At 38.4% G+C, this 12,595-nt stretch overlaps 1 protein-coding gene across 1 annotated transcript in view; it reads right to left on the minus strand.

Annotated features, from left to right (window-relative positions):
• Window positions 1-6,727: 6,727 nt before the first annotated feature.
• LOC116273024 (dymeclin-like) overlaps window positions 6,728-12,595 on the minus strand; it is a 68,521-nt gene continuing 62,653 nt past the window's right edge. Inside the window, exon 6 of the mRNA XM_031661968.1 lies at window positions 6,728-6,998. Coding sequence (XP_031517828.1) covers window positions 6,785-6,998 — 214 coding nt within the window. The 3' untranslated portion in view covers window positions 6,728-6,784. The remainder of the gene's footprint in view (window positions 6,999-12,595) is intronic.

Consider the following 12,595-nt stretch of genomic DNA (forward strand, 5'->3'; position numbering starts at 1 on the left):
TACCAAAATCATACACAAACAAAAGAAGTCAAAACCAAAATAAAACATGTGAAATGACCTGGCCTAGCATTCAAGGCCCTCGGGAGTCTGGCCCTAGCAAATGTAACTCATTGCAATATTGATTAACATCACAGATAAATCTGCTTTTGCCAAACATCCTATTACTGCCCCAGCATATGTCATGTGCTCTCCCATATGTGAACTTCCGCACTTGAGTTTTCCATGCCTACTCTGGTAATAGAACATTATCTATTCTTAGTTCCTGCTCAAATAATTCTGTTTCAGACCACTTCAGATTCTCTTGTCAGAAGAGATCACTTTTTATATGTTACTAATTTTATATTTAACAGTACAGGGTAATGATTTTTTCCCAATGGTATTATCTTTCTGTCTTCACTGTGAACCCCTCTTGCTGTTTGGCACAGGATTAATCACACGGTTATCACTGAGTAAGCATTTGTTAATTACTCAGGACAGGAACTCTCGATTGTATGGCAAAGATGGTTAGTTGTCCCTATAACCATCTTCCCTTCTTACCCAACAGCAGAATACTTAGCAGGCCACATGGCCACTTAGCTAAAAACTTTATTTCCAGCTTACCACACACACTGGGTAGTCCTATGGCAATCTTTTGGCCAAAGGGATGTGTGATGCCCTTAAAATGGAAATTTACATCCAACTTCTGCTGTCTGAAATGCAGAGCTTGTGGTGAGGCATTTGAGACCTTTTGGTCAGAGCAACACATGACGGGTGGTGGAACACAAGAGAAAAGAACTCTGGGTCTTGAAAATTGTATGGGGCAGAGCTGCCACATCAGCTCATACTTTTACTTGAGAAGTAAACTTCCATTTGCTTCTTTAAGCCACTATTATTTGGGCAGGGGAGTCTCTCTTTTACACAGCAGCTATATCTAAAATTCTACCTAAATCAGGTCCATGTAAAATTTAGAGGCAAAAACTCCTATTTCTGTTTTTTGAAGAGAGTCCATAATTTTTAATAGATTGTAGAAGAGTTATGAGCCCCAAAAGGTCAGGAACCATTGATCTTGGCAAAGTATTAACTAGTCAAGGACTTCAGTGTTAACATGCTTTACTTTATAAGAAGAGAACAATGTTTTTAACTCAATGTGTTAGAAAATAATTTTAAAACATTTCTGATGCTGTTTCTCAGCTTTCTCTCATCAAGCAGCAACAATCTGAAGAGCCTAGTTAATAGTAACTCAAAATAAATTGTGCCACTGCAACAGAATTAACTCAACACTAAACTTAGCTCTTCATTTTTCCTTGCTTCAGCCCCAATTAAAACAATAGTAGCAGCTATATTTTTGACATCAGCAAAGTATGTGAAGTAAAAATAAAGACAGATAGGTACTTTCTTACTTCACAGATTTCTCACAAAACGTATTCACCACTCCACCCTGAAACCTAAGAAAGTAGAACTTAAAATTGGATGTGGAACTCTAAGCAGTGTTGGTCTATTACCTAAATTCAGATTCTTTCCTCTCAGATTCACTTAAATGCATGACAGTCATCAGAAGTAGCATGCTTTGACCATATCACAATCATTCTCAAAAGCACTAAGTAAACCTCAATTGGCAACTGAAGTCCACACACAAACCAAAAAAGCCTAGCAATGAAATGAAATTCTCAAGTGCTTACTCAAAATTCTAAATTTGATTTCTAGAGAAGTCAAATCCGAGGTTGGTAATTTGAGAGCTGATTTCCATGCTTCTGGGGGTAAAATGGAGGAGCTAACAGGTCTGAAAGGCTTATGGCTTCATAAAGTGTGACTCAGAAACAAGAAAAATCTCAATACATTACATATATTTATTTGTTTTATTTGTTGAGACGGAGTCTCACTCTGTCGTCCAGACTGGAGTGCAGTGGCGTGATCTTGGCTCACTGCAACCTCCACCTCCTGGGTTCAAGCGATTCTCCTGCCTCAGCTTCCCAAGTAGCTAGGACTACAGGTATGTACCACGACGCCCGGCTAATTTTTTGTATTTTTAGTAGAGACAGGGTTTCACCATGTTGGCCAGGCTGGTCTTGAAACCCTGACCTCAGGTGATCCACCCGCCTCAGCCTCCCAAACTGCTGGGATTACAGGTGTGAGTCACCACTCCTGGCCTCAATCCATTACATTTAAACAAGAACAAATGTAAAGCCCTGCAATTACATTCAAATAATTAAATGTACAAATCTAGAGAAATGTGTTTTTGTGTGAAAAAGATCTGGTAATTCTATATGAGTCAAGGTGTGCCTGTTTTTAAAGATCACTCCAGTCTTAGGACAAATTAAGAGTATAATTTATTACAGATTGCCATAGTGGATGAGAAAAAATACATCTAATTTATAACTATAATTTTATAATTCATATTTTTAAATTATAAAATATACTGAAATATCCAATTCTGGATATCAAATTTTATGATGGGAACTATCAATCATCCAAGAAGATAATAAAAAGACTGCATAATCTAAAAATCATCTGTTGTCAGGAACAGATTAAATGGCCAAGGTATTTAAGCTGAGGAGAACAAAAATTAAGGGGAGTCAATGACAGATGTTTTCAAAAACCCAAGGGTACCTCATAGACAGCAGAGTTTATACATTTGTGTGTTTCTCTAAAGCACAGAGCTATAGCCAATATATAAAAATTATTTGCAGGCAGGCTTAACATATTCTAATCTTTCTAAAAATGAAACAGCAAGAGCTTTACTGCCTTCCGAGGTAAGCAGCACACAGAAGTGCTCTCTTTCAGGGATGCTGTAAAACCAATTCTTACATTTGGAAGAAGTTTGCAGTGGAATGAGACTTCTATCTATAGCAGTAGGTCATGTGAGACTAAGGTAGTTTTTGTTTGTTTGTTTTTGCGGAGTCTTGCTCCATCACCCAGGCTTGAGTGCGGTGGCGCGATCTTGGCTCACTGCAACCTCTGTCTCCCGGGCTCAAGTGATTCTCCTGCCTCAGACTCCTGAGTAGCTGGGACTACAGGCGTGTGTCACCATGCCCGGCTAATTTTTTTGTATTTTTAGTAGAGACGGGGTTTCACCTTGTCAGCCAGGATGGTCTCGATCTCCTGACCTCGTGATCCACCCATCTCGGCCTCCCAAAGTGCTGGGATTATAGGCATTAGCCACCGTGCCCGGCTGGTAAAGTTCTTTTTTAAGAAATAAAAATAAGTTTATAATAAGTTTATATTTCTCTCTAGAAACTGACTTACATTTTTAAATTCTGCATAACCAAAAGTTATTTGATTTTAAGTGAGTCTGTGATTGCTCCATTTAGACATTTGGCTTAGTTTGTCTCTCTATATTAATGGAGTTCTGTTGAAGAAAATCTCTCACCTGCAGGGACTACACTCCACTTGGCCATGTGTCACTGTGTATGCAAAATGTTTGTCACCTGCAAAGGAACACAGCAAGAGAAGGTGGCCAGATAATTCCTTTTATGCAAATCTATTCAGGTCCGTCCTGAATAGAACAGTGTCCTCTGTCCCATCCCAGACTGCAAGTGGTAAGAAAAGGAGTGAAAGCTGGTTGCGGGTATGGGGAGGAAGCCTTAACTCCAGAGCCCATGCCCCTAGTCACTACACTATATTAACATGTATTTCTTCTCTGTTGTTCAGAAAAAAAATGGGCAGGGCCTCAGGAGGGCTTGGTATTGAAAAAATGCCCTTTGGAGGCTTCATACCTTAAACTCTAGCTGAGAGTACTGAGAAATCCAAGTGGGTAAGGAATGAGGGGATTCCAGGAAAGGTGTTGAAAGAGGAAAATAGAAAATGCAGAATAAATTCTACACTGGCTCAGAAACTGAGTCTTGGCTGAACTCTGCTGGGAATCAGGGGAAGGGGGCTCAGGAATATGGACGCTGCTTTCGCCACTTGTGTCTCCATCTTTCTCCTCTCATTTTTTAACTTTTGTTCTTCCCTACTTTGTCTTCCTTCTCCTTTTTCTTTCATTTCCTTTTATTTTCCCAGCTGATTGTGTATTTCTGTCTCCTGTCTGCTCCTGCTACGTGAGGAGTGTGACTCCAGGAGAAAAAAGACAGGGGCTTCTGTCACACACGATGAATGCTAAAATCTGCTGCCAGCTGTATTAATGAGGGTTAACGATGTGCCAGGAATGACATGCTATATGATGTATAACAATGAACAAGATATAGTGTTTACCCCCAGAAGGCTTATAGTTTCCACAAAACCAAAGGATACCTATGACAGGATAGGATACACACAAAGAAAAACACATGGAATAGATATGTGGTAACAAAGAACACAGAGGAGAAGCATAGTGTGATAATGAATTTTATGTGTAAACCGGGCTAAACTATTGTGCCCAGTTGTTTGGTCAAACACTAGTTTAGATGTTGCTGTGAAGGTATTTGCAGATGTGATTAGCATTTATGATCCACTGACTTTAAGGAAAGCAGAGTACCTTTTGTAACGTGAATGGGACTCACCCAATCAGTTGAAGCTATTAAAGGGACAGGTTTCCCGAGGAAGAAGGAATTCTGTCTGACGACCACAGCATAAAAATCCTGACTGAGTCACTTGTCTGATGGCCTGCCCTGTGCATTTAGGATTTGAGACTGCAACATCAAGGCTTACCTGAATTTCCAGGCTGCCAACCTGCCCTACAGATTTCAGACTTGCAAGCCCCTACAATCGCCAAAGCCAATTCCCAAAATAGCTCTGTCTCTGTCTCTCTCTCTCCACTTACATATAAAATCTCCTATTGGTTTTGTGGAGAGTCCTGATGATACACTAGTAAATAAGAGTAAGGTCGATCGGGTGTAGTGGCTCATGCCTGTAATCCCAACACTTTGGAGGCTGAGGAGGGCAGATCACTTGAGGTCAGGAGTTCGAGACTAGCCTGGCCAACATGGTGAAACCCCAACTCTACTAAAAATATAAAAATTAGCCAGGCATGGCGGTGCACACCTGTAATCCCAGCTACTCAGGAGGCTGAGGTGGGAGAATTGCTTGAACCAGGGAGGCAGAGGTTGCAGTGAGCTGAGATTGAGTCACTGAAGCCTAGCCTGGGCGGGTGACAGAGCAAGACGAAAGAAAGAAAGAAGGAAGGAAGAAGGAAGGTAGGAAGGAAGGTAGGTAGGAAGGAAGGAAGGAAGGAAAGAAGGAAGGAAGGAAGGAAAGAAGGAAGGAAAGAAAGAAAAGAAAAGAGAAGAGAGGTCAATTATGCTGCACATTTCAGAAGTTCAATGATCAGCAGCAGTTCTCCTCATTCCTCGAAACCAGACACATTCTGTCTCCAATTCCTAAGAATATCATGCAACTTACCTGATATTCCCTCACTTTACATAAGCCAGTGGAAAGTCACTGGGTTTAGTTTGCTAAATTTGATAAATTCTTCTAACATTACATACTTAAGAGTTAATTCTATTATTTTCACCTGCCTTTCTATCCCTGAGCTTTTTATTTCTCAAAAGTATCCACACTGACTTGATAAGAGGCTGATCAACATCATCATGAGTCTGTAAAATCTTTCTGCTACTAAGAAAAGTCTCTGTTAATTTACACACCAGACTGCTTTCCTTTCCTAGCAATCAAGTGTTTTCACTTAGATATTATGTATAGTCTGAAGTTTTATATGTTTCATCATCTGAAAAGGTCTATTTTAAATTCTAAATGTTTGCTAATTTCTGGTTAAGGTTGTCATGGAATTTTCTCCTTCTTCATCTAAATCATCTGGCAGTGAAGATATTGCCTTAAATCATCATATCTAGCTAACAGTATAGAGCTGGTATAAGTCATCTCTTATTTAGAAAAAAAAAAAAGTGTGTTAAAAATGTTAACTGCAAAGCACAAAGCGGTAATGTCATACTGCCCTCTATTTTGGTGCATGATACACACAAAACAGCAGGTGTTGATTTTCTCTGATATTCGAGATTGACAGCTTGTCTCTTTCTTCCTCCACCCACCATCATTATGTTTAATTTACATTCATCCATGACACACTGCAACCTGCTGATTTTATATGATTTTATAGCCACTCTGTATGTAAATAAAATGAGTAAAAAATACGAAACCCCAATAGTATAATTTCTGCCTTCCTGTAAAATCAATCTGCTCAACTGAATGCACTTCTATCAGAACATAGGTGAAATCCTACAGCTAGCTCTCAGGTGTGCTTGCATGAAGGAGAACTCAAAGGTCATAGTAACTGTAGAGTCTATTTCTTATAAAAATCAGAGCACTCCAACTGCTATAAATTAAATCAAAAGATTCCCAAATGCAATGAGGTATAGAATAGTTCTGGCAAGTTTAGGCCAGACACGGTGGCTCACGCCTGTAATCCCAGCACTTTGGGAGGCCGAGAAGGGCAGATCACAAGATCAGGAGATTGAGACCATCCTGGCTAACACGGTGAAACCCCGTCTCTACTAAAAATACAAAAAATTAGCCGGGAGTAGTGGTGGATGCCCGTAGTCCCAGGTACTTGGGAGGCTGAGGAAGGAGAATTGTGTGAACCCAGGAGGCGGAGCTTGCAGTGAGCTGAGATTGCACCACTGCACTCCAGCCTGGGCGACAGAGCCAGGCTCCGTCTCAAAAAAAAAAAAAAATAGTTCTGGCAAGTTTATACGGACAATTCCGTGGTTGAACGCTTTCCTCTCTTCCATGAAACATAATATAAATTACTTAAGAAGACATGTGTAAGGAAACAAAATCCAGCTATTACTTAAAAAAATTATTTAGTACCATCTCAAATATAAATGTTCTCTTTAATAATTTAATTGACACATGTCTTATTAAAACATGCAATTATCAGTCATATACAACATGCAGCATGCAGTAAATGGACAGCAGAGGTTAATAACCTGGAAGCATAGGATCTGAGAATGTGAGAGCAAGTTAAAGACAAGAGTTCCTCTCCATTGTCACTGAGGGTCGAGAAGCAATGCTGAAGCGTAGAACAGTGAGAGTGGGGGAAATACAGTTTGTCCAACACATAAACATATCTCCGCAAGTGGCGGCAGGTATAACTGAAAGACAAAGGTAAAAGGAGAGAAACAGAAAGAGAGGAGTTTTCCTTTGAAAAAATAAATCATTCTTTATGTCCTCAAAGCTTTCTGTGTATCTTCACTAGATGGTGCCCGAGAAAAAAAACTGTCAGAATGAAAAGATAAAAAAGAAAATGAACAATCAGAATAAAAAATGGGCAAAAGATCTAAACAGACACTTCATCAAAGAAGATATACAGATGGCAAATAAGCATATGAAGAGATGTTTAACATCATACATCACGAGGAAAATGCAAATTCAAACAATGAGACACCACCACAGACTATTTGAATGGCCCAAATCCAGAGCATGGATTACACCAAATGCAGGCGAGGATGTGGAACAGCAGGAACTCTCATTCACTGCTGGTGGAGATGCAAAATGGTATAGCTACTTTGGAAGGCAGTTCGGCACCTTCTTATAAAACTAAATATACTCTTACCATACAATCCAGAAACTGTGCTCTTTAGAATTTATCCAAAAGAGTTGAAAACTTATATCCACACAAAAATCTGCACACAGGTGTTTATGGCAGCTTTATTCATAATTGCCCACACTTGAAAACAACCAAGGTGTCCTTTAGTAGATGAATAAATAAATAAACGGTGGTACATCTAGACGATGGATTATTATTTAGGGCTAAAAAAATGAGCTATCAAGTCATGAAAAGACATGGAGGAACCTAAATTACTAAGTGAAAGCCACCAATCTGCAAAAGGCTACATATTGTGTGATTCCATTTATATGACATTCTGGAAAAGGAAAAACTATGGAGACAGCAAAAAGATTAGGGGTTGCCAGGAGTTAGAGGGGAGGGATAGATGAATACACAAAGCACAGAGGATTTTTAGGGCAGTGAAGCTACTCTACTAATACTATGATGGTGGATACATACATTTATCAAAAACCAAAGAATATACAACAGCAAGAGTGAACCCTAATGTAAACTATGTAGTTTGGATGATTATGTGTCAATGCAGGTTCATCAACTATAACAAATATGTCACTCTGGCACAGGATGTTGATAGCGGGGGAGGTTGGAGGCCAGGGAATAATATGGGAACTCTATTCTTTCTGATCACTTTTGCTGTGAACCTAAAACTGCTCTTTAAAAAGTCTATTTGGTGGAGAAAAAGGCATACTCACTGGGAGAAAAGTCTCAAAATATGAGGCTGTCATTAGTGAACCACATAAAATATGCCTTGGTAGAACAAAGTGATACAAAATACTTTTTCTTCACGGTATTATGAATACGTTCCTGGCAAGCAGGCAATAATACTACTACAATATGGAAGAGATTATGGTAGAGAGAACACTGAATTGCAAGTCAGAAAACTTAGAAATCCTTTGGAAAAGTGCTTGCAAAAATAAAATTTTTTAAAGAAAGACAAGACTTAGAAATCTAAATCCCGCTCACCCATTGGCAGCTTTATAACAGTGGGTGTATGACCTCTCTAAGCCTCAAACCCATAAGTGAACAACATAGAAGTAAAAAATTTTAAACTGCTCCAAGATTTTAAAGTGATATTATAAAAAATAAAGTAATAAGAGGACCAATAAGAATTATCACTATTATTGTCAGAGTAATTTCACTGATGCCACATTTCAGGCCATTTAAAAATAGCAAGCTAGAGAGAAGAGAATGTAAAATCAATCTGACAAGGCAAATCAACAAAATAGTGAACATATCATGTGTTATGCCTTGGCTATTATTAGTCCTTGAGAATCATGTCTAAAGAACTACATCAAAACTATATCAAAGTATTAATACCAAGAGGGTGATAGGTAATTTTTAAAGTATGTTGAACTCAAAACTAGTAAGTTAGAAGATTTGACATGGGCAAATTTCCACAAATGAACAATCCATTCATCCATTCAACCCACTAGCCTATCAAACAACCGATCAGTCAAGTAGTAACTACTATCTACTGCATGTGGGAACAGTGCTGGGCATTGAAGACAGGGTGGGGAATGATGTACACACAATTCCTACCCTTAAGGAGCTTACAACCTAGAGTGGGAGACAGATTATTAGACACAACAAAATCCCTCTAAAATAGAGAAAGTCTTAAGAAGCTGTTAATCTCCAAAACAGAGTAGTTAAAAATCTTTTAAAGTAGGCTTATATTTAAAGAGATGTTTCTATTGAGTCTTGGAAAGGATTCTAGGACTCCATCCACCAAAAGAGAGCAAAAACTTAAGAAAATACAAGAACTATATTCTTGAAAAATGCATACCACCAGCACTTTAAACAAGGGATCACAGTTAACATTATCATCAGTCACGAAGCAAGCAGATGTCATGTGTCTCCTGATATGATCACAGCATAGCCAAAATCTAATCCCCCAAAAATCAAACAAACCAAAATTGAGGGACATTCTACAAATAAACAAAAAACTGTTCTGTATTCTCCAAATTTTGAAGGCCATAAAAGACAAAGAAAGACTGAGGGACCATTCCAGATTAAAAAAGATGAAAGAAGACAACTATATGTAACATGATTTTGGTATCAGATCCCTGACTTGGAGGGGAAAAAAGGCATTTTTTACTTAAAATAGTTTTTATTAATGTTAATTTCCTGATTTTAATAAATATCCTTATTTTTAAGAAATACACCATGCAGTAGTTAGTAATGGGGTATCATGTCTATAAACTTATTCTCAACCATTTCAAAAAAAAGAGACAAACAATAGTAAAGCAAATGTGGTAAAATTTTAACATTTGGGAATGTGAATTAAAGGTAAATGAAAATTATTTGCACTATTTTTGGTAAAACTGTTTTTTTAAATTTTCTTTTGAGACAGAATCTCATTATGTCGCCCAGGCTGGAGTGCAGTGGCATGATCATAGCTCACTGCAGCCTAAACTACCTGGGCAAGTGATCCTCTTACCTCAGCCTCCCAAGTAGCTGGAACCACAGGTGCGTGCCAGCATACTCAGCTAATTTTTAAAATTTGTAGTAGAGGCAGGGTCTCACTCTATTGCCCAGTCTGTTCTTAAATTCCTGGGCTCAAGTGATCCACCCACCCTGGCCTTCCAAAGTGTTGGGATTATAGACATAAGCCACTATGCCCGGCCTAATTTATTTTTAATCTGGAAAAAAAAAATAGACCTGGTCTTTTTGATAAACTGAATAATATCCATTTTAAGATTATGAGATTCAAACCTAGAGCCCTAAAATGTCATTCTGACCTCTACACTTAAAGCTTGGGACATCAGAAAAACAAGATCATGGGAAGTAGGCAAATGTGGTCTGGAGCTAACCCATAAAAAACAGTCACTGTTACTTAAGAATTATACTTTCACAAAAATAAAATTTCCTTAATGCCTTCTTACAAGAAAATGTCCAAGATTGTGCAATGTATAGTTCTGAAATGTTATTTGATATAGTTATGCTTCACTAAAATAAAGTATGATAATATTCTGTCCTAGAACAACATTCAAGTCTGTAAAAGATGACAAAAACCACAAAAGAGTAACACTTAAAAAAGATTCCAAGGTTAAGTTTTCTAATAATGTATTTTGCAGTACTTATCAAATAAAATTATAACACATTTTCATAGCAACTTTTTCTGACTTTGTTTGTTTGGAGATGGAGTCTCGCTCTGTCACCTAGGCTGGAGTGCAGTGGTGCAATCTCGGCTCACTGCAACCTCTGCCTCCCGGGTTCAAGCTATTCTCCCGGGTTCAAGAAATTCTCCTGTCTCAGCCTCCTGAATAGCTGGGACTACAGGAGCATGCCACCATGTCCAGCTAACTTTTGTATTTCTAGTAGAGATGGGGTTTCACTATATTGGTCAAGCTGGGCTTGAAATCCTGACCTCAGGCAATCCACCCACCTCAGTCTCCCAAAGTGCTGGGATTACAGGCACGAGCCACCGCACCCGGCCAATTTATTTTCCTAATTATCTATATGCTTAAAGAACTTAAAAAAATGAGATTACCAGAGGCAGGTTAACCTTTACCTAGACTAATAAAAATATTCTGTATATCCTTTTCCAATTTCCCTTCTTCTTCCCTCCCTTCCTTCCTTTGAGAAAGCTCATTAGTAGATCCATTAGTAGACTTAAAAATACCAAGAAATTAAATTAATAATAAATGTTTATGGCCTATATAAAGAAAATTACTAAAGTTAACTATTTGGCATAAAAGAAATCTTGAATAAATGAAGAAATACTAACTAGCATGTTTTTGGATGGGAAGACAAAATACAAAGAATGCCATTATCCTTCACAGATTCAAAATCTCAACTGTTTGTATCTGATTTTGACAAAATTACTCTAAAATTTTTTTAGGTGGCCATTTTAAAAGCCAACAAAAGACATGGATTCCCTTACAGAAAAATGTACCAACAGTAAATGCTTGGGATTCAGTGGTACAAAAAGATACATGGATTCCGCTCACATAGAACCAGGGGCCCCATCCCCCATTTTGAAGCCTGTTAGGAACTGGGCTACATAGCAAGAGGTGAGTGGCAGCTGAATGAGCGAAGCTTCATCTGTATTCAGAGCCACTCCCCATTGCTCGCATTACCACCTGAGCTCCACCTCCTGTCAGATCAGTGGTGGCATTAGATTCTCATAGGAAGGCAAACCCTATTATGAACTGCGCATGCGAGGAATCGAGGTTGTATGCTCCTCATGAGAATCTAATGCCTGATGATCTGATCTGAAGTGGAACAGTTTCACCCCAAAACCATCCCCCATTCTGTTCCTGTCTGTGGAAAAACTGACTTCCACAAAACTGGTCCCCAGTGCAACAAAGGTTGAGGACTGCTGTCACAGAATACACATTTAAATAGAGAGAGATTCAGAATCAGTGAGTAAAAAACAAGATAATTTGTTAACAAAATAAAATATGATAAAGGTGGAAGAGGGGCTGAAGGGGCTAATTGTTAATTTTGGTGGTTATGAACGATTTCACTGATGGTATGACATTTGATATGAGAATCAAACACTTAGCAGAACTACAGTCTCAACTTCTCAAGCATTTGACAACATTATGAGCTAATTACATTAGCATAACTGAATAAAATATTTCTCATTTCCACTGAAAGGGATGATATTAATAAACTTGTAATGGGGCTTAGATATGAATAAGATGATGATTCATTTTAGTGGATGGGTCTAGACAGTGAGGGTTCCTGAAAATGGGCACTGTGATCTCAGAATCACAGGGCTGGGAGAGCCCAGGAGGTCATCTTGTGCAAGATCTATCCACAGAAGAACATCTAACAACCCTCATGAGATGTTCACACTGCTCTTACTATACATCTTTAAGGGAAAAGGAACTCTCTAATTTGACAAATAGCCTCATTCTACAGATATGTAAATTCTAACAATTAGAAAACTTCTTCCTATAATAAGCTAAATCCAGTTGTTCTGTAACTTCTACCCAGTAATGAAACTTGGAATTCAGTACACAAAATCTAACTTACTTCCTTACACTACAGTCTTTAAATAGATGAGGAAATTGTGAATTTCTTCATCTTTTCTTCTCTGATTGATGTTAAAATCTGTTCACCTCTCATAGGCTATGGTTTTTGGATTCCTCATCAGTCTTGTTACTCTCCTTTGGA

The sequence above is a fragment of the Papio anubis genome, unplaced genomic scaffold (assembly GCF_008728515.1).
Source record: "Papio anubis isolate 15944 unplaced genomic scaffold, Panubis1.0 scaffold317, whole genome shotgun sequence".
Lineage (NCBI taxonomy): Eukaryota > Metazoa > Chordata > Mammalia > Primates > Cercopithecidae > Papio > Papio anubis.